At 40.5% G+C, this 23,598-nt stretch overlaps 1 protein-coding gene across 9 annotated transcripts in view; it reads left to right on the forward strand.

The window, feature by feature from the left end:
• The first annotated feature begins 7,689 nt into the window (after positions 1-7,689).
• The window catches only part of PPP1R1C (protein phosphatase 1 regulatory inhibitor subunit 1C), an 84,157-nt gene continuing 68,248 nt past the window's right edge, over positions 7,690-23,598 (forward strand). For all 9 annotated transcript variants that reach the window (XR_014713656.1, XR_014713657.1, XM_084643929.1 and 6 more), the window contains exons 1-2: positions 7,690-8,005; positions 10,892-10,952. Coding sequence is in view for 7 of the 9 variants with exons in the window: in XM_084643929.1 (XP_084500055.1) it covers positions 7,925-8,005; positions 10,892-10,952 (142 nt within the window). In the remaining 2 variants the exon portion in view is untranslated. The remainder of the gene's footprint in view (positions 8,006-10,891; positions 10,953-23,598) is intronic.

The raw sequence follows: 23,598 nt of genomic DNA on the forward strand, positions 1-23,598 counted from the left end.
TCTTCTGACAAGAGAAATTAACTTAGATCCTCAGTGACCTAGTTCAGCCATTGACAAATGTGAATCAATCTAGCCTTGTGGGGCAGTGGCTTTTGTGTTTAAAAGCCAATGGCTTTTGTGAACTACCAATCAAATGGCTCCTGCTCAAAAATCTAGAGCTGGTCAGAACATTTTGGATTAAATGAAATTTCATCTAAATGTGCAGTTTCATTGAAACAATGAAATTTCTACTGGGATGGTGTTTGAGATTCAGGGCTCTCTGTTCACTGCTGACCAATTCCAATAAAAAACCTTGGCTTTTCAGGCTAAAATCATCCATTTCAACAAAATTCTGTTCTGAGAAAACTTTTGAAAGCTTTTGTTTCGTTCCAATGTGGAATAAAAAATTCTGAAACTGCAAAAGTTGTCCCAAAATGGCACCGTCGTCCTCCAGCCATCTACAGTACAATATAACCTGTATAGTTTTATTGTCTTCAGCACTCTAAGCATAACAACAAATGAAACTATAGCATAATATTTGATGCCCAATGAAAGCAGACAACCAGATTTTACTCCAGATTGACATTGGTATAATGGAATTCAGAATCTGGCCCTTAGAATGTAACTCGATCCAGTTAACAGTGTAAAATAAACCCCAGCCACAGTAGTGTAATGGTAAGCACCATGGCATCATTTTAAAAAGACGAGGAGCAAGGAATTGGCAGTCTGAAAATAACTTGTACACAGCACACCTCTGAGGTAGATGTTTCCTGGGGTAAAGCACCATGCGGTAGATTTACCTATTTTACAGATATTTTTCTCCCTCCCCAACAGCCTAAAGGGGGAGGACCAGCTCAGTGAATTTATCTACATACAGTATAATGGTTAGTAATTGAATTACTGTAGTAAGAGGACAGCATATTGAAAGCTAAGCATTGTCTGGGCATGGGAGTAGCTGCTTTGCTGAGTATGAAGCGTTTAGCAGTGGATGCCAGTCTTATAGTTATTTCAAAAACAACGAAGGTTAAGAAATTATTTTCTGCTTCCCTAAAAATGAGTTTATTTTTCAAAATATTGCTGCTATCCCTAAGTGTCTTACTATGACTCATTTGTGTATTCTGCAGTTGTTCTGTTTTATTTTTCTATAAAATTACACATAGTCATTTCCATGCTTTTATTTGGACATAGTAGAGAAACGGAAAATGATTTGGGAGGGAAATATCTTGTGCTGCAGATGAGACAGTGACTAGGCTAATTCTAGTTTAAGAAAAACTTTTAAATATGCATAATTAATGAAAAGGCTTGCCTTTTTCTTTGCAGTGGACAAATGAATACCTTCACAAACATACCTTCATATGCTGACACTATGATCATGACAAAATGCAAACAATGTAGCTGATTTACTCTTCTGAGAGAGTGCAGCAAGTGTTTGTTTATGAATGGGTGCAGTTTTACAAAGACTGGTACCATGAAAAGCAGAGCAAGGAGATGTGGTTTTCATAGCGATGTTTAAAACTCTTGGGGTTTGAATTTTATAAAGCTCTTGAATTTGAATTGGGGAGAAGAGCTGGGTTGATTGTAGTACATGCTTTTCATTCAGTTAATGGGAATATAGGCTATTAAAAGCAGGCAAGTTATGTTGCTAAGAGTTTGGGATTTCTGCCTCCATTCTTCAAATTTCTTCCAAACTGTACAGGCCCACAGCTTGGGGCTTGATCCTGCACATTGTAGGTGAGGAGCATAACACATTTTAAAAAAACAATACAGCAGCCTGGAAGTGGTGTCTTGTCAGAGTCCAATGAAATCTCAAAAGTTCCAATGATTTTGAAATGGCTTCAGAATTTGGTACCCTATTGTTTGTAGACTCTGTATCCCAGTTTACACTCTGAAATTGTGGTAGTTTCTCACTTGCAATATTTGCCAGTTGTATTTTAACCTTAATATCATAAAAAAAAATGATTGAAAACAGCAATGGGAGCTCAGTTTTGTATCTGCATTGTTTAATGCAAAGATACAATGTAAAATTTTGTATTAATGATTTAGTCTGCACTGGAGGTAATATGACTTCATTTTAAGTCTGCATTGACTGGCAACGTGGGTTTTGTTTATTGGAAAATACATTAGGTTTACTATTTTCTCACTAATGGACAAAAATCTATCATGATTTCCTGCTGAAATAAATATACAAAACTAAATTACCAATATGTTAATCTCTACAATGTTGAAATATAGTCCTTAGTAGACATGGGTCTTTTGGCTGCCTAATGAGTCTGTGTCTCATTTATCTAGCTCATTTCCTATAACCTGGCCTTGCTGATTCTGCAGACGACAGCAGAAAGCATTTATCAGTAAATGTTTGTATATTACCTGACAGCCTGGAGAGCTGTTAATCCCAGTAAAATGACTTTAATTTAAAGATACAGTATCAATTCTTAGCTATCAAATTAACATTACTGTAAAGCTGATTATTATTTGTACTCTCCTAGGAATTATTCACCCTCACCCAAAGACCTTTAATAAGTAGAAATAGCAGTTTATGAAATTTCTATTAGGCTAACACATGAATCCATGTACTCATGTGGCACATAGGTATGCATGAATATTGTAGTATAATGGAGAAATACTGGAGAAGGAAAGACATGTTTCAGGAGAGACCCGACCAAGCTGCTACTGGACAAACAAAAGCCTCTTGGCACGTAACACTGGCCTCTGTGTATGCTCAATACAGATTTCTGTCTTACAACTTTGCCGGCCTGCTGCAGCATTTTTATTGCTGCCAAAACAGACGCCATCTGCTCTACATTCTCACTTTGTCAGAGTTTAAATCCTTTTTTTTTTCCCCACAGTGTTTCCAAAGTGTGATTGGGAACAAGTCTGAGTGCTCAGCTTCTTTTCTTTCTTTTTTTTTTTTTTTTTAATATATTTGTGTCTGTTTAGTGATTATAAAAATGCCAGATTGAGAGTCCTGGAGTATGAAATCTGTTTATTCACCGGCCAGGTACAGCATAGGTAGCAGTAAAGCAGGCTTTCCTGCACCCATGCTGCCAACATGTCCCCACGCCTAGAGGGATCATCTGTAGGGGTGAGTAAGTAATTTATTCTCCATGTTCAGGACATAGCCAACAGAGGAGGGGGTTGTGCTGTGGCTATCCATGCACTGGGCATTAAAGTAAGACTCCAGACTCATATCACAGGAACATTTCCTTATTTGCTAATACAATGTTTGGATGGAACATTAGAATAAAAGGACACAAGGGGAGAGAAAGCATAAGGCTTTACAAAGCCAGCATAAGCCCTAGCCGAATGCCCCCAAACCTCCTATTGTGGGAGCTTGCAGCTGTGCAAAATGGCTACAGCTTTCCATGCACTTGGGAACTGCATTAAGGGTCTATCATGGACCCGAAGTGGATAGTTCTAGGTATGACGAGAGAATGGCCAGAGTACCTGACAAGGAAACTGATTCACCACCTCTTTGCAAGGGCTCCCACTAATGGAGCTGCTACCAAGCTACAAAGCTGTCCTCTGACAGGAACCCTGAGAGAAGGTACAGTGTAAACAACACCTGCCCTCCCTCAAGCTGAATCCTCCCAGCAGTACAAAAGACCTTGGAGGTTCACAGAAGTGTAATTTATACTTCCCTGCATTGGCTTCAGAGAAATTGGATCATGCTCCCTGGAGGTGAAGCCTTGAGGACTGTAATTTTCAAAGTGGTCCTTGCTTTTTCACTTTACCAATCTGGTGTCTAAAAATCTTGAGTCAGAGAAGGCTCAAGCTGAGAAGATAGGATAAAGGTCAGAGGAAGGGTCTGAAAAGAGACCAGAGGACAAACCCCTTTAGGGTTGCAGTGTTTAAAGTTAATTTTTGCTGAGTTTCATTTTTAATAATATGGAGGGGCCTAAATCTATGGCTAATGCAACTTCGTCTCCCAAAAGAATAAAAACATGTCAAATGAAAATCATAAAGATCCATAGAGCTATCCAACTTTGATAGCTTGATTACAGTAAGGGGCACAAAAAAGTCACATCCAGTATGCAGGTTCACAGCTTCAGTATAAGAGAGAGCACAGATTGGGAAATATCCTTAAACTAAATGGTGATTTTTGATTATTGAAATTTGTTTTTTCTTTTATTGGCAGTTTTAGCTGAATCATGAAGGAAACTAAAACAGTAACGTACAGCTTGAATACTAAAAACAGCAATCAGCTGCTGAGCTAAAAGATTGGGCAGTGCTTAGGTATACTTTCAGCTCTAATCCAGGATACCATGCAGGCCATAGAAAATGCAAGTCCTCTTTGTGGACTAAGCGCCTGCCTGTGATCTCACTGACAGTGCTATAAATTACGGGTAACACTGATGAAGCCGAGGAGTTACACAGGTATGTAAGAGCTCAGAGTCAGGTCTCCCTACTGGTACGAATGTTTCCTTTTGATCAACTCTCTGCTAACCGGGTATAGGGCTATTATTGTATGTTCTACTTCTTGAAAACCCCACTAAGGCCCATTTAAACTCCCAATTCATAACACCTTATGCTACAATATGCGATAAACCTAGATCCTAAGAATAGGTTCAGAGAAACAGAGCACTACACTGGAGAATTACTGAAGGGGTCTGATAGGGAAAGTGGCAGTGTCATACTTAGGTAAGAGGGTTGAGTCATTTAGATACTAATCATTTTGAGAAGTGGTCAAACCCCCAGAAATGTACTGGACACATTTACTTCCCCAGGAGAGATGAACACAGACCTCAGGCTCTGTTCATCACCTCTCCTTCAGTCTCACATATGTGACCGATTGACCTTTTTTTTAAAGTGAACATAGAAATTGCCATATTGAATCAGACTGGCCTCCAGCAGTGGCCCCTAGCAGATGTTAGAAGATACTAGATCTCACTTAAACATTGTTTTTCCTATGCCAGAGTTTTCAAAATGAAATAGTGGTTTATCAGATATCGGGGTGTGTTGGTTAATCTCAGAATGACTTTGAGCCACCTGTGTGATGCAGCTGCAAAAAAGGCAAATGCAATCCTAGCATGATTAAGGAAAGGCATAGATAAGAGAGAGAGAAGTATTAATGCCTTAATACAAGGCACTGGCATGACCTCATTTGCAATACTGTGTACATGTTCAAGAAAGATGAATTCAAATGGAACAAGTACAGAGAAGAGCTATTAGGATGGTTAGTTGAATGTGGTGGGGGTCTATATTATGAGAGGAAAGGGGAAGAATTTGCCTTGTTTAGCCTAGGTTCAGAGGGAATTGGATTGCTCTCTGTAAAGAAGTAAGTGTGTGTGTGTGTGTGTGTGTGTGTGTGTGTGTGTGTGTGTAAACACCAGAGGAGGGTGAAAAGCTATTTAAGTTAAAGGATAATGTTGGCAAAAAACCACATGGGTATTTATTGAAGGTCATCAATAAGTTCAGGTTGGAAATTAGAAGATTTCTAGCCCTCAGAGAGTGAGGCTTAATAGATTCAAAGTCAAGTGGGACCATTGTGATCATCTGGTTTGGCCTCCTGTATAACACATGTCATAGAACTTCCCAAAATAGAACAGTCTCCCCAAAGAAGTTTTGGGGGCAAACAACTTACTTAGATTTAAGAAAGCGATGGAAAATTTATGAGTGGGATTGTGTGATGGTGTTGCTTGTGATGGTGGGGGAAAGGACGGGCAACCCTGGGTGTTCCTTCTCGTTCATGTCTAATATTCCTAAAATCTTATGAGTCAGGGCTTCACAGGTCACCTTCAGGGGTAAGTGAGGAAGTTTTTCCCCCAGTGTATTCTGGGTTTTTTGTCTCCTTCCTATGAAGCATTAAGAGATGGCCTCAGATGGAGATGGGACACTGGACAGGGAGGGTCAGGGCTCTGAGGTGATACTGAGCATTCTCTCTCCGGTGTTTGGTTGGCTAGTTCTTGTTCACATTCTATGGGCTTATGACCCAGATCCACCAAGGTATCTAGGCTTGAAATCAAACAACACTCTGAGGAAGGGAAGTACCGTTATCCCCATTTTTGAGATGGAAAACCAAGGCACGGAGAGACTAAGTGGCTTGCCCAAGGTCATGCAAGAAGACTGTGGCAGAGCAGGGAATTGAACCCAGATATAAACTAATGCCCTACCCACTGGGCCCTCCATCATTACTTTCCTGCTTGAGGTAAACATCCAAATCCATGGCCACAGCATGAAGTTACTGTATTGTCACTTATATACGTCTAAGCCAAACAGATGGTCCATTCCTGACTTTCTGATTTATGATTGTGTTTAAGGATAGTATGGTTTTTGGTTACCTCTAGTTCTGTTTGTATTTTCTATATGTTCTAACTCTGCTCCATTGAAATCAATAGTAACATGCCCATTGACTTACATGGGAATAGAGTTAGGCTAATGAAGCATACTTTTGAAAATCCCAGCTGTGGTGTTAAAACTCAGTCACAGCTCCAAGCACCTCTGAATTTTGGTGATGTTCAAATGCAGCTGAACTCTACAGCTTCCCCCCCCCCTCTATTTCAGTCCATTACCTCAGATTTGAATGCTGTTAAACTAGGGGGAAATTCAGATCTGAACTTTGCAGTACAGACCTACCTTTGGTTAAAAATTAAATTCCTTTAGTCCTTGGCTTGAACTAAATTGTTTCCTCACTTCATCTTGCAGTCACTCTCCTTCCTTTTCCAAATCATTCACAGTCACTCCATGTACCTAATCTAACTGTCCTTCATTCATTCTCCAGCCCTAAACTACATTAATCTTCATCCTACCTAAAGTTGTTCCAGTATATCTCTGAGCCTATGTCTTCTTTAAACTGTTGTTCATTCCTCATCTCACTCTCTCTCTTTCTCCCTAGTTGGTGGCTACACGCCACAGGAGACCGACTGCATCATTTTCAGCTTCAGGCTCACACCCACTCCTTTGCTCCATGAACTGTCAGTGGGAGTCTCTGGCCATAGCTGCAGTTTTTAGCCCAGGAAACGTTGCAACAGCTACAGCATGCCTCCATTCAGAGGTCACATAATCCAAGCAAAGCGGATAGCTCTGGTCACTGATTTCTGAATATGCTCCTCCTCTACTGTTTTTGTATGCCGGTGAAATGCGGAGTAAAAACAAATTAGATTCACAAGGTATTATTATTGCAATTATTTATCAAGCTCCTGCTAGATGCTCTGTAAACTTAGAGGAAGGCACAGTCCTTGCTCCAAAGAGTGTACAGTCCGAAAGCTGAGACTGACAATATAGGGCTGGCCCACATAATTCATCAGCTAATGGGTCAGAATCAAAGAAGTGGAGCTGTTTATGTAGAATTGTCACTGAAAAGCTTCCTGGAAGAAGCATGTTTTAAAGAGGGCTTTGAAAGAAGCAAGGGGAGCTGTTGGATGCACAAGAGGAGGGAGGCATTCTGTAAATACTATAAAAGAGACAGAATTATAAAATTCCACCCAGCTCTACTGCTGCCTCCACCCCCAAAATCACAAAACTTCCGGATTTGTGTTCATCAATAATTAAGGGCCCATCAGCAATACTCAGAGGGAGCTTACGCTGCACTTCTGAGCAGCCAGTTAGTAATGTACAGCGGGTAGATCCTCTTTTTCAAATCCCAGGGCACTAGGCCATGCAAGGCTAGTATTGCATTTTCAATTAGCTTCTGAGTGAATGCTTGGCATATGTAGAAGTGACCTGGTACACAATTAGCTTATTGTTCCTTTCAGCTTTGTGCGGAGAGGATCTGAAGGATTGGAAGGCGGGTGGGGGGAAACAGAGCCAGCCAGAGGCATCACTGTGGATATGGAATAAGGGATTGCTCAGCTCCTGCAGATTCACTTGCTAACTTGGGAGTTACAGCTGTTATTAGGAAGCATTCAGTGTGGCTTTAGGGAGTGCACCAGGGAATAATCACTGAGGTGACTCTCTGATTACCTTGTAGTCTGGGCTCTTTTCTCTTCTGAGTCTCCTCATCATTATTATGGAGCCAAACAGTCCTAAAAAGATCCAATTTGCTGTGCCATTATTTCAGAGTCAAATAGATCCTGTAGCAGCTGAACAGGTAAGGAAGACAGGTATCTTTCACTACTTGGGAGACTGGGTGTGGGATGACACTAGGTAATATTCATGGCCTAAATTCTTCTCCAGTTTACGCTGGTGTAAATTTAGATTAAATCCATGGAAATCAGTGTAGTTATGCTGGGATAGCCAATGTAACATAGGGCAGGATTTGTCCTATTGTGAGAATGCACATTTTAACTCGCACAGGTCTTTCTAAGTATATATTAGTATTTGACTTTATTCTTTTAACATGTTTTGCACAAGAGATAAGCACACTTATATGAATACATAATTTCGAGCTGAATCAATATGGGAAAATTAGCTGAAATGTATTGTTTCATATACAACAAAATATAAATTTGATAATTTGTGTTTAAGGGGAATATTGCACAGCCTGGTTAGGAGATAGCCTGCTTGCAATTTATTTTGGTGTTGGAGCAAATCATTTAAATGCTGAAAGATAGTAATTTATTGAGTTATTTCCCCACATTTTAAGACTTTTCATGCTGAATATTTTAAATCACTGTTAATGTTTGCTAAGTATTTCATGCATAAGTATGTGGATATGGCTATATGTGTGACTATATATACATGCGCACACTCAAAAATACAGCTATACTGTACAAATATATATGACAGCCGAATCTGACTCGCCTGTAAATTTATATACTGTCCAATCCTGCATTTATTACAGGCAGACCTCTCATTAGTTATACGTATAGATACAGATGTGTAGAGCTACTTCTATATATAAGGAATGATACCATAAAATCCTAGAAGACAGAGGTGGATAATACCCATGAGTTGGTTTGTCCATCTCTGTTACTATATCATTGTTCCCCATTGTACATTTACTGTTGTTTTGATATGTCTAGTTTTAAATGATACGAAAGATGTAATAAGGCTTTGACAATTCCACTGTAGAGTGATGGCAGTGTAATCATTTACATCTGGAGGACAGACATCTTGTTTCCTTATCTTCTGATGTAATGTCTCCTAAGAGGAGGCGGGCTTTGTCAGAAAGAGATGAGTTGTTGTTGGCGGCCATGGAGGAAGGGGAGATGGAGGAGGGTACAAACAAAGAACTTCCTGAGGCCTTCAACCTGCCCAGAGATGGTTTAACTAAAATATATATATAACTTTGAGAATGATCCTTCTATTAACTTGAGCAAGACCTGGTCCACCACCTTTTGAAACCAATGAAAGTTATTGCCTTCAAGGACTGCAGAATTGGGCTCTTAACTAAATTCCTGTGGGCTATAAAATATTATGAGCCAAGTTCTGCCCCACATTTATGGGATGTCCTTTTGATTATGTTGTACTTTTAATTTATGGGATAGGTGCCCTCTAGTTTTATTTTAGATGTTTGAAGAAATTACATCAATAAAATCTGGAGTAACTGTCTGAACCTTATTGAGTTACTGTGGATTTCCCCCACTAAGAGCAGAATTGGGCCCTAGCTATTTACGATGTTCCCTAAGTAATTAAAAAAGGGCCAACACATTGACACAGAGATTATCTCAAAATGGTGTCTAGGTTAAATATTCTTGAGTACACTATTATATTCCGCTGCATAAGTGCCAATAGCCTGGGGGCTGTGATATAAAGTTTAGAAAAGCTTTCTTCACTAATACGTCCATTATTGGAGACTATTCCAACATCATGTTAGTTAATTGTCTAACATTCCTGTTGGATGTTAATGGAACCACAAGAGAACTTGTGAAGGTTTTAACTAAAAAGAAACTCATACAATGACTATTCAGATTTATATATATAAACAGCTGCAATAGAGCATGCTTAAGAAATTTCCTTTTGGAAATATTAGTATTAAGGTATTTTTTTAAAAAAATTGCTTGGAAATAGGCATTTTTTTAATGTTCCTGTATACACTGACATTATTTATCTAGTTATTATTTCTTTGCTCTGCTTATATGCTTCACAGTCAGTGCAACGTCAATGACAGGGTAAAAAAAGAGATTTAAATTAATCATTGTTGGTGATAACTATGGCAGTGCTAGAAATCCACGCTCGCATAGCAACTTAGGTTCTTTCCCAGAAGTAGAGATAAGGGGTTATATTTTCAAAAATACCTCAGACTATGTCTGCACTGCACACCACTTGTGGTGGCAGGTAGGGTACATGTAGATGCGTGTAGCTGCCTACCACAGTGAAAAGCAGGCTTTGTCCACACTGCAGTGTGTAACTACATGCATCAGTGAAAAGCTCTGACAGGGGGAAGGCAATGGGGAAAGGCTTGGTAGCTGGGAGCTGCTGGAGCCTTTCCCTACTCCCTTCCCCTTGCCAGAGCCTTTCCCCATTGCCGGAGCCTTTCCCTGCGGCATGCAAAAACTCCAGCAGAAGGGATGCAGCAGGACACTAGACTGCTACAGATAGCTGTGTAGATGGGAGAGGTATTGTTTGGTGAGTAGAGCGTCGTGTCGGGTACTTACCCACAGGGTTCAGGGATGGTGTATCTTTGTTCCACTTGCCTAAGCAATGCCTCACCATCTATACTGCTATTTATGCCCATGCTAGTCGGGTGTGCAGTGCCTGAACTTTACATGCTGCCGGAAGGAGTGTGCAGCGTGGACATACCTTAAGCGACTCAGGTGACTTGGTCTTTCTCTGGGGCTTGTACTCCTAAAAAACACTGGGGTTTTTGAAAATCCCACCCAATGACACTGATCCTGCAGTATGTTGCACCTGAATTGATTCTGATCATTATTACATTCACAGTTATGAAGAGAATATTTTTAAAGTTGTTTTCCGTGTGCTTGCTTTTGCCACTTACATTGTTCAATAAGACTCCTGACGTCTTGTACTTTGTTTTGGATGTAGGGTAGTGGGTATCTTTAATGGCTCTGCTTGGGCCTCTGTTTTTTCACAGATCAGGAAAAGAAGACCCACACCAGCATCGCTAGTTATTATGAATGAACACTCACCCCCAGGTAAGTAACAATGTATCTTCTAAATCACAAGACTGGGGTATGGGAACAAAAGGCCTGTCTTTTGCAATATGGTTTTAATAAATAAGTGCATTCAAAGAAAAGAAAATCAGGATTAAGCTCACAGCGCTTAATGCCAGATCATGGGCCATACATCTGTTCACAGCAAAGACCTATGAATCTATGCAAATCCTGACCCCACTCGAGTCAATAGCACAACTTCCATTGACTTCAGTAGGGCCAGCAATTCCCTACATGTGAATCTCCTTGTTGCACATGGAATGAGGGCTCAGTTGCCTCTGTGGGTTGGGGGTGGTCCCAGCTGCCCCTTCCACACACCCTCTCCTTCATCAATGGGATGTTGTGGGGAAATCTGTGGAGTTAAGTTAAACTAACAGAGTTCTTGGTCCTCCAGTTCCTAGAGGAAACCAGGTCAGTTGCAGTGCAGAACTTAATAACACTAGGGGCTACACGGTAGGAGGGCCATTCTCTAGTTCGCTGCTGAAGCATATAGTGTCTCTTCTCTCTCTGCTCTAACCACAAAGTCTTTGTGGAGCTTGTCCTCTCACCAAAGACTCCCCTCAGAAGTTTTCCTGGGAGAGTTGATGATTTGGGGCCAGGACATGCTTAGTCACATACCTGTGCCTCCACAAGGCTGCTAAAGCAAATCTGGAGTTTCTAGACCAAGCCATTTTGGAGACACAATGAGCCAAAGAAAACACTAGAATTATTTTTAAGGAGTAAGTCTCAGCAAAATCTTCAAAATATCGTAATTTAAAACTCTTTATCTGTTTTTATTTAATCAAACTTCCCTGAAAAATGGCCTTTGGGTCAGATGCAGCATGCACAATTTTAGGATGATCAGTTTCTTTTCTCCTCTGAGGTGGGGGTTAAAAATCAAGCTTATAATGGAGAGCTACCTACCTACGGAAAGATTAGTACCACTCCATAATAAAGGCCTGTCAACAGAGTGAGTGATCCAAGATTAGCTCAGTTTACTGTTACTGTGCCATTACTGTAATGCAGTTGACAAATTTCCCAATCAGTTTTCACTATTGCCATTTTAAAAGCTTTTTTGAAAGATTTCAGTCCATTTACAAAGGTTGATTTCCAATTTTCTATAAATGTAACTTTGCATTATTCCTGCTGACAAATTTTATGCTGTAATTTACAGATTAGTTTTATATAGGAGTGTGTTTAAATTTCCATTTAATGACAGAGGGCCCAGTTACCATCTTTGCTAACAATGATAGTTCTTTACCCTGTGAGAAATCCCACTGATCTCAACAGAACTGTGGGGTATGGAACTACTCAACATGAATAAGGGTAGCAGAATTGGGCCCATGAGTAACATATATACAAGAAAAAGAAATGGTTCTCCTAAAAGTGATATCTTGCTTCTAGTGAGCTATAATTCCACCTCCTGAAATGCCATTTCTGTAGATAACACTTTGTGAGTAAGTAGCAAATTAGTCCCATTATAAATAAGGATAATAATAACAGATCCTCTATACCAACTGGGATCATAAAGGCCATAGTTCTAGCCACTGGTTCTACAATCCACAGGGTAGGAGAGCAAATAAGAACCTAACCAAAGATCAATGGGTATTCTCCTCTCTGGAAACACACAAATGAATTGGTGGGACGGGTTTGTTAGACAAATTTCTAGGTGCATTAGTAAACATGGAATCATAAGAGTCTAGAAAAAAACCAGCTGGATCTATTTTCACTTTTTGTGTTACCAGTCCCCTTTAATATTATTTCCCTCTTTAAATGGAGGGAAATCTCCTTGAGCAGTTTTAAATATAATTCAGATTTGTTCTCATTGCCCTAATAGGTTGTTTGCTGTCTATACTTATAACTAGTCTCTAAGTAAAGAAATTCCATCTCAGTTCTTTTAGGATTCAATCTTTCAAGGTTCTGAGCACTTCCTGAGAAGCGCTGAGCACCTTCAGTTCCCATTAACGTCAATGGTAGTTGAGGGGTGATCCTTCCAGAGCTGTACACATAGGTATTCAAGCCAGAATACAGTGGCTATGCAGCTCAAAGTAGCCACACTACCCAGAAGGATCTGGCTCTCAGTCTCTAACCTTTCCCTAACTCAGTGGCACACAGCACATCAGGGTTGCTAGGCCTTAATTTAAAACAAACTCACCTTGGCTGCTGTCCCATATTGCAGTTCTTTCTAAATAGACTCATATTTCCTTTTGTAAACAGAGCCCTGTTGCAGCACTAAATCAAAAACAAACAGAGAATAAAGACACCTCTCCGATTTATAGAAAATGTTATTGTAAACAAATCGGTGCATGCCTGTTATCTCTTTTCATACAATGCTTACAATACAACTCCAAATAAATCATTTTTTATTACTATTTAGTACTGCAGCAAGTATCAGTGAAATTTTAACCATGCAATGGAAAGAACATTGACACACTCAAATAATTGGCACATGAGATCATAGCACTTGGCTCATTCTTTGGTTAAAGTAGGCATGTATCTTATTTCTGATTTTTTTTGCAAAGTTAGAATTATTTTCAAAAATGAAGTCTTAAAGCTTTCCCAGAAACGGTATGTCTTGTTACAATTGTGTGTATATGAATGTATTTACATGTGAATGCTTGATGTGTGCGTGTGTATAGTGGTGTGTGTGCACATGTGTATGATTTATGTATGTGTGTATATATACATATAGAGAAAGATTTCTTATATATTCGGATGTGAGTGTGTATATGTGCAAGTATACAACCCTCCCCCCTTATTTCTATATAGAAGCCTCACTATTTGGTTTGGGGGAAGGATGCTTCTAAGGGTTAGGAGTTCCGATTTAGATGTGCTTTCAAAGGTTGAGATGCCTCACCAAAGTTTATTCAGACTTTCAACCCCTTGAAAAAAAAAGAGGTAGAAATCTTGTAAGAATGGGTTCTCCTGCACGATTTCTGGAGTATCTGCTCCCAGAGGCAGCTGATCAGAGCACAGTTTTTGTGGTATTTTGGCATCTCTGGCTGCAGCCCCTTCCGGAAACTAGAAAGAAACAAAATTTATTTGAACCTTGCTGAACTTTATAATAATTTAAATCTGAGTTGTGCTGTACAAATGGTTCAAGGTCAGAGTGGTTTTTTTTTCCTGAGCCATTTCATCTATCCCTTATGTCTCCTACAAATTCCAGTACAAAACCAGGAATCTATCTGCACTGACGTAAATAGAGGTCATCCTGCTTTCAGGATAAATAATTTTGAACTAGTGGTAGTTTCTCAGAAACTATAAGACAAGTCTGTTTGGCTTCCTCAACATTTACATCCAGACCAGACCACACTAAATGATTTAAAGGCTGTTTGTGGATCTGGCTTCAAGAGATACATACAGCATAGAGGGAACATTGATTTGAGTATTTTCCCCTGCACACACTATTGGAACCATCATATGCCCACATATAACTGCAGTAATAATTTTCAAAGGAGAGGATTTAAGTTCTCAACAGCTACAGAACTTCCTGTAGAGGACAAAACATCACTTTAAAACAAAATGAAAGTTAAAAAAAACCACTCAGCATCATCTACATCCATCCTGGAGACATCTTTTTGATGGAGGGCATTCTGCCAATATTATGACTGTGGTAGGAAGTTACCAATAATCAACCCAAATTAACCTATGGCTTCAAAGGAGTTATGATTTTCATTGACACCAGCTGAGGATCTGGCATATTATTTTATTTATTATGCATTTTAATGTATTTTTATTTTTAATTTTGGGATAAATTTGATGTTTATGAAAGTAAAGGACTAATGCAACTGGAGAGAGCTATGCACAATATAGGCCAGTCCTATGTAAAGTTCCCTTCACAGCTAAACTCCCTTTGTGGCAATCAGAATTTCAGCCTCTAAAGTTTTCTCCTTTGTTGTATATAGCTGACACTGTTTATTTTGTATGGTTGTAATTAGATGCGTACAGCTGCTAACAAAGTGCGTGGTTTTTTGCACAATATACTTTGAATGTCATTATTATTATTTATTATTATTATTTATTTATTATCATCATTCTTTTAGTTGCCTCTCTCCATAATTTCGAAACTCTATATAGATGTTCCACAGTCTACACAGGAGCGGGGTCCCTATGGTTGTAGTACAAGGGAAATAACCACCCTCTCCCTACTGGCTCTGTCCTTAAATCCACTTCCTCCCCTCCCTTCCCCACTTCAGAGAGTGTCTCTGGGGATAGCTTGGCTTCCTTGCAAGCTATCCCCATTCGTGTCTTCCCTCAGTCCTGCTCTTTCCTTGCTAGTGAGGGGCTCCTGGAAGGGGGCTGTAGGGCTATGAGAATCACATCAGCTTAGTTCAATACACATTTAAGAGCCCAGGCTGACAATCTTTTATTGATTCTTAGTATTAATTATTTATCTTATTATTTTATTACTAAACATCATATTCTTTCTTTGAAATACATTTTTAGCATAAAATTAATTAAAAGAGAAAAAGGGAGCTGTGGAATATGCTGCAGTGGAAATAAAATGATGTGTCCAAGCAATTCAGGCCCTGATTCAGCCCTTCACTTCAGGAGGTGCCTAAGTGCTTCACTGCACGGAGAGGGATTTTAGCACATGCTTACAGTTAAAATGCTCAAGTAATTTGCTAAATTAGAGCCTCAGCTGAGATTAGGCACAGCTCTCTTGATTGTTCTTTGGGTATCTTGTGACAATGTTGCTGAAAGCAACAGAAACCAGAACCTACCCTCCCTGCATACAACCTGCTTTAACAACCATGGCGTAATCATGACCTATTCTCTCCTTATCATCCATGGGCTATGTCATAAATATAAAGGGAAGGGTAAACACCTTTAAAATCCTTCCTGGCCAGAGGAAAAATCCTTTCACCTGTAAAGGGTTAAGAAGCTAGGATAACCTCGCTGGCACCTGACCCAAAATGACCAATGAGGAGACAAGATACTTTCAAAAGCTGGGAGGAGGGAGAAAAACAAAGGGTCTGTGTCTGTCTGGGTGATGCTTTAGCCGGGGACAGAATAGGAATGGAGTCTTAGAATTTAGTAAGTAATCTAGCTAGATATGCGTTAGATTATGATTTTTTTAAATGGCTGAGAAAATAAGCTGTGCTGAATAGAATGGATATTCCTGTTCGTGTGTCTTTTTGTAACTTAAGGTTTTGCCTAGAGGGATTCTCTGTGTTTTGAATCTAATTACCCTGTAAGGTATTTACTATCCTGATTTTACAGAAATGATTCTTTTTTACTTTTTACTTCTATTAAAATCCTTCGTTTCAAGAACTGAATGTTTTTTTCATGGTTCTTAAGATCCAAGGGTTTAGGTCTGTGGTCACCTATGCAAATTGTTGAGGATTTTTACCAAACCTTCCCCAGGAAGTGGGGTGCAAGGGTTGGGAGGATTTTAGGGGGAAAGACGTTTCCAAACAACGCTTTCCTAATAAAATAAACCCGGATAAACGTTTGGTGGTGGCAGTGGAAGTCCAAGGGCAAAGGGTAAAATAGTTTGTATCTTGGGGAAGTTTTAACCTAAGCAGGTAAAAGTAAGGTTAGGAGGTTTTCATGCAAGTCCCCACATCTGTACCCTAGAGTTCAGAGTGGGGAAGGAACCTTGACAGGCTATTATAAATGAAGAATAAATCACTGCCATTTGAAATGAAAATACACCTAAGCTGCGTACTAGCAGAGTGTCATGTTGCAATGGCTCAGGAAAAAGCTGGTAACTATGGGGAAAAAATGACATTTCATGGCAAACATTTCAGATCACAGCTCAGATTTAAATTAATTGAGATTCACTTTGATCAGAATATGATGCCTACTTCTTTGTATGAACTGGCTTTGTCTCTCAGTCACTATAACATCAAATGGTACAATCTGCCCAGCTTGTGTCAAAAGTGTGTAGGGAGTTTGAAGCCATTCCAGGAACTGGGAATCCTGCTGGATCCTAAAGCCTTCAACATAACTCTAAATAAAAGAAAAGGAGTACTTGTGGCACCTTAGAGACTAACAAATTTATTTGAGCATAAGCTTTCGTGAGCTACAGCTCACTTCATCGGATGCATTCAGTGGAAAATAGAGTGGGGAGATTTATATACACAGAGAACATGAAACAGTGTGTGTTACCATACACGCTGTAACAAGAGTGATCAGGTAAGGTGAGCTATTACCAGCAGAAGGGGGGAGCGGGGGGGGGGGGGAGGAGGAGGGGGAGGGAACCTTTGGTAGTGATAATCAAGGTGGGCCATTTCCAGCAATTGACAAGAACGTGTGAGGAAGGGGGGCGGGGGGGAATAAACATGGGGAAATAGTTTTCCTTTGTGTAATGACACATCCACTCCCAGTCTCTATTCAAGCCTAAATTAATTGTATCCAGGTTGCAAACTAATTCCAGTTCAGCAGTCTGTATGGTAACACCCATTGTTTCATGTTCTCTGTGTATATAAAATCTCCCCACTGTATTTTCCAATACAATACAATAGCTCTGATGTATGGGGAAAAAATCCATTTAGCTCAGTAGATGTTAAATCAGAGGCCAGTGATGATACTTTACATGTCAACATTGCTAACTATTTCACTGCTCATCAAAGTGTATAAGAAAGCGGAGGAAATATCCTACTCTGAAGATGCATGTCATTTATTCTGAGTGATAGCTCAACTCATTTTGGCATCGGGAGTGGCTTGGATTTGGGAAAACAGTAGCACTTATTGGTTCAATCAAGAAGGAGCCAAGCAGAGCCCAACAAAGTATCTGAGCCCCACCAAAGGGAAACCACACCTGAGGAGCCAAGCAGAGCTCTTGGATATATTTTAACTTCTCAGAGGGGGTCTCAAACCCCAGGAGGCTAGCAGAGTCCAGCTGCGGGTCTGTTATTATATTTTGAACATCTGTGCAATCTACTGAAAGAGATGTCTCACTTTTGCTTCCCAGATAGGTGAAGCTTATTTTGTGGGTGGAGCTTGCAAGAATACTGCTACCTTATTCCTTTTTTCCCCAGTATGACCCCTGATGCTAATTCCTAGGGATGAACAGACCTATGTAACATTTACATGGTTGCACAATCCAGTCTCTCTGGCAAAGTCCCATTTGTCACATATGGAAGACTGGGAACTGCTGTCTGATGAGTCACTAAAAATATGCACTATGTCCCAAACGTCCCAGCAAAAACAATAGGTCCGCTGGGCTAAATTAGGTCATATTCTGAGAACTGTGTGGAAAGTAACCAGTCTCCCATCCCTACAAAGGGATCACCCTCTACTCCATAACCATAGGAGCCTCAGTCTAGGCCCATCTCTCCCTCACACTGAAAATGCTGGGTAATGGTGTAACATTACAGCTGTCGTGACTCCTCTGGCTTCTCCTAAGAAAAGAGACAAGAGTGTGATCTGCAAAGGGCTGAGTTCCCTGTCCCCCTACAGTAGCTCTGCATGTTCCATCTGCTAAGAACCCTTTTCAGAATAGATACTAGCTACACAGAGTGGGTAGAGAAATGATTTATTTTCCCCTGTGACAATTTTTTTAAAAATTCTTTTAAGGGGCAGACTACCCCATCACACCTACCTATTACAAAAAAATGGACTAATATTTATTGGATTACACATTTGAATAAATGGATTTAGTTTGTCCAATACATTTTAAATTTCACCTTCGACAAAATATGTAGCAGTAAATAAGAACTGTGTCAAGTGCCCTGTGGGAGACGGACATTATGTATATTTGTGTGACTGTTTTATTCAGGCAAAACTCTCACTGAAACCTAAATAAGGACTGAAATCTTGGGCCCAGAATTTGTGCTCTGACATGTTTTTGAAATATATGCAGTGTTGCTGCAGCCATGTGGGTCCCAGGATATTGGAGAGGCAAAGTGGGTGGGGAATATCTTTTATTGGACCAACTGCTGTTGGTGAGAGAGACAAGCTTTTGAGCTTACCCAGCATTAGACTTCTGGCTGCGTAGGCCCTAACTGCTCACTGTTCAGGAAGCTGAAAGTGAGTAAGCCAACAACAGCTGTTTTCAATTGCAAATCTGAGCTTCTAACTTGGTTATAAAATACTCAGAAAAGCAGTAAATCACTAAAAACTGCCACTAATAACTACTGTTTATTTTTTTTAAGTCAGAGCAATTGGCTTTGCTCCATGCTATATGTGAATACTGTTTACATTGACTGTGCTCTCAGTGTGACTCTGTGACTTTAGGAACAGACGAAAAGAGCGATGAAAATGAACAGCCCCCCCCAACCCCCCCATAGCTAATAGTGGTGCAGCTCCAATCGTGTTAGCAATACTAGGAGCTCTGATGCAGATATGGCAGTGGCAGGCACTGCTGGTTTCACAACCATGCCGTGCAGACCTGTTTTAGCAGGGCCGGATGACACAGAGAGATTAGTGAAAAGAAGAGAAGAACAAATGTATGTCAAAGGGATTTTCAGACTCAAGAAGAAAAATCCTACAGTTGCGTATATCCTATCCTTAGTGCACTTGTATAGCTACTTCTAATAGGAGCAAAATGTTCACAGTGGTAAAATGTCCCCTTTCCCAATCTATGTACTAGATGACCAGTTATGTTCAGATTACTTACCAGACCCTTATGCTATGCAAGGCCTTGTTAAGCAAGAAATCAGTGGGACAACTCATAGGGGAAGATCCAATTCAATGTAAGGGTGACAGAATCTGGCTCTTACAAAACAGCTCAGCAATGCTTTCCAACAAAAGCTGCATTTGAACTGGGTTTAGTATAGCCCAGAAAGGAAATATTTCTAAACAGCTAACGCGTTCCAAACATTAGTGACAAAGCGCAGGCATGAAAAGCTTTCTCTTTGCTGAGTACTTGTGCAAAAGCAGACACTCCCAGAGTTACATGTGCAGGAAGTACATTCAATCTTTTGATGAGAGGGAGGATTTTATACTTCTGGCACATTTTCTGCTCTGTGGAAAACACAGGGAGGTGATTTGCATTTGGGATGAGTGAGCCACAGCAGTAGTTGAATTTTGGACCGTCACAGAGGGGCTCAGATACCATGGTGTTGGGTGCAATGTTAGTAGCTGCTAGCTAAGTAAGAAATTACAGAAGATATTTTAAATGTCCCCCTTTGCTGATCTCAAGAGTGGATTTAACCTTCAAGAATAGTGCATTGGGTTCTCTCTTGCAGTCACAGGGCCTCACCCAACTCCTACTGAGCTCAATGGAATTTGAGTCTGACCCTCCAAGCATTGCCTGGGTGTTTGCCAGGAAGTACATGCAATGGCAAGTGGAAATAAAGACAGAGGCTAGCTGAGCTCTGATGCTTCAGTAATGGCTTCTGTAAGAGTGAGGTTTGACATCTCAGCAGGGCTACCTCTCTGAAATCAAAAGTAAGTGGGTCCCCCTCACCCTTGAGTTTATTTATAGAGTTTTATCACATGCAATTACCCAATGGCTGCCTGGCTGGCTGCTTGTGGAAGCTTTAGCGCCTCTTACTGACTTATCCTCAATTTCAATGTACGGCCTGTAATTATCTTTCTTAGTAATTAGGTGAGGGGAGCTCCAGTAGGTCCCTATTATTCCTTGAGATCATGAATGGATTAGTTCGGAATGTAAACATTCACCAGAATGCATGGAACACATATCGTTGGGTTGATTATTTATACAGCACCCAAAGTCTGCTGTTTGTGCTGAAGATGAGAAGGAGACCAAGGTCCCAGATCCTCAGTTGCATCACAGCCACTTTGCACAACTCCAGCATCACAAATGGCAACTTAACTGGCCCAGGGAGGAGCCCTGTGTAGAGGGATCCTTGGAAGGCATAAAAGGCAGTATAATGCCGCCTATGCTACAGCCCTTCCTGAAGTTGATGTACAGAGCATGGCGGGTAGCTGCTGTAACACTCCTGTGCAGTCACAGGTAGCCAGTGTACAGAAAAGCAGCCTTCAGCTTTCTCTAGCTTGCATGGGGGACTGGCTCAGCACACAACCCCAGGATACCTTAATGCTGCCTTTGCACTCCCATCCTGAGATGCACTGTGTGGGCCTTTGCTGAACTGAGGCTCAGGGCCCAGATCTGACCTCTGCCAGAATATCTGTGGAGGCCCTTCCCTTGAGTACAGAAGTTCAGAAGAGGATCCTCCAACAACAGCGATAGACACTCCAGTAGAAAACCACACGCACGCTCCCGGCACCGAGCAGGCACACTCCTCTGTAGCTCTCATCCCCCTCAACCAGGCCTTAAACACCCTTGAACACCAGCTCTTCTTGAATCTAAAGGCCAAATCCTGAGAGACGCTGAACACCCGCAACTCCCAGCAACTGCAGTGAGTGTGCAAGTACCTGGCAGCTCTCAGGATTGGTCCCTTCATGTGCCACTGAAAAAGAAAGTAACAAGTATCAAAGCTATTCACATATGTAGAGTGACCTCTCCTGGCTGATTCAGACCCTCCCATATGCACAATCATGCTACAAAGTGTGGCCTGATTTGATCTCACAACTTTAATACAGATCTCTGTGTGTCTTGTGACTTCTAGAAGAAAGCATGTGATTTATTTTTCTGTCTTATTTTTAATCAGTCCCCACCAGTTAAGTCATCTCAACCTCACACAGCCAAGAAATATGGGATCTCGGCAATAGTTCAAAGCCGATTGGAGATAGAAAGGAGGAGAGATCTTTGCAAAGGGCCAAAGCCCAAGTGATGCACTGAGATCAAGGAGCTCAACTGTGTACCCCATGTCTGAGTAACTGACAGCAAGATTGGGCCTTAATGCTCGTAGCAGCGATAACTAATGTGACTAACGAACACTGGACAAAGCTTGAGGTGGATATTCAATTGTTATATGCAGTTTGGAGTCTCATTGTTAGTTTTATATCTCACCTGATAAGAGAAAGGAAACAGTATCTCATGACATAGGCAAGTAGCTTACACATTGAATTTGCAAATTGTGAATTTTACTGTGAAGTATACAATTCACAATTTAGTTTCAGTGAATATTTGAGCTCAAATACTTTTTGAAAATATTTATGTTGTTAAAGCTGGGTTGATTGGGAATGAACACAAAAAGGTGGTGAGCACGGGCCAATCAGAATTCACTTCTGAATCTAGATGAGCATTCATGGACATTTTAATCACTATTTGCTCAACTCTAATGATTAACTAAAGCTTATATTAGCAATCAAAAGTTTGTCATTGGAAGAGTTTGCATGGCACGTGGCACTTTTTAACCTAATTTTTGACCGTGGTAGATGGATGTAGTCATTAACTGTGTAGTCAACCTCCCCACCCCAACCAAAAACTATAAAAGTAGATATGGATTTAACCAGCCCCCAGCTCTGAAAAATGTTTGCAGTCTATGGGGAGGGGAAGTTTGGGATCGAAGCCTATTTCTGAATCCAAATTTTGCAGCTAACGGCAAACTATGTAAAGGGCTGACCCAAACCCTCAGATACAACACACATGCTTGCATGCTATCATGAAGATCTGAAATTTTTGTTTCTGGTAAGTGCCATGGCACTGTCTGTTCACACTTTGATTGGCTTTGCATGTGAAAGGCTTCATCGTAAATGGAACTATTGGAAAGTAAAGGAAATAATTTTAGAACTGAACCTTGTACCCTTCGTTTGTTTTCCTCGATCTTATACAACAGCACCATAGAAACAGCCTTCTTCAATCCTAGGGGATTATTTGCATGCCATTTTTAATATATATGGCTTCATATTACAACTCTCCAGCTGCTTTATAATTTAGTGTCAGGGACTGATGATCTTTGACTATTTATTTCTGTTATCATCTGGGTGCATTATTAACATGACTCATAGCAGTGTCTTTTCGGAGAGATAACAGTAGCATGCAGAGTTACAGAACACTGGCAAGGGTGAGAAAGGTACTTTGATAACAACCATTCACCTCATTACCCTCACAGAGTTTAATATTTTGTCCCAAGATCCTAGGGGATATACACTCGGCCAGACTGTGTCATCAATTTCTGGGTGGAACTCCTAATTGATTTCAAAGGGGACTTCTACTAAAAAAAAGGAATGGTACAATATGGCCTAGCTGTAACTAGCTAGCTCTACTAATCAAAGTATTTGTATTATATTTAGAGCGTAACTAGGCACTCACAGATACCATGGTGACTAGTGCAGAATAAAACCACAGGTAGGTAGATAATGCGGATAAATGACCAGCTTTTAGCATTAACCTCGCTGTGTTTAGAAGAAGCCTATTTTGTACTTTAGGCATCAGTCAGAACAGATCCATTTGTTGAGTTGCCTGAGAGAAAGCTTGTGTTTTTATATACATTAACAGTACTTGAAGCTAGGCTTTAAAATAAATGGAGAGTAGGAATTCAATAAAGCTGAATTAAATTCAGAGACTCTGGACAAAAATGTAAAATGGCCTGATGATAAAACTTGCCATCAGCTATCCAGGACCAGATCCTTGGCTATAGCTGAGGAATACAGAGTGCAACTCAGGAGTTGACGTCACACCTAAAAAGGTGGTGTATTATTGACCTTTGCACGCCCTGATCCTGCACTGGATGTAACCTGATCTGGTCTCCCAGTGCAAATTAGAGTAGCCTGGATGCTAGGTCACAATACTATGCCAGCCAAGCCTCTATCTGCCACGTTCAGGGCTGCTTTTGGGCAAAGTGTCTATCAGATATTGCTCCAATTTCCACCCCTAGCTGTTCACACA

Source organism: Lepidochelys olivacea (assembly GCF_965140295.1).
Source record: "Lepidochelys olivacea isolate rLepOli2 genome assembly, chromosome: 11".
NCBI lineage: Eukaryota > Metazoa > Chordata > Testudines > Cheloniidae > Lepidochelys > Lepidochelys olivacea.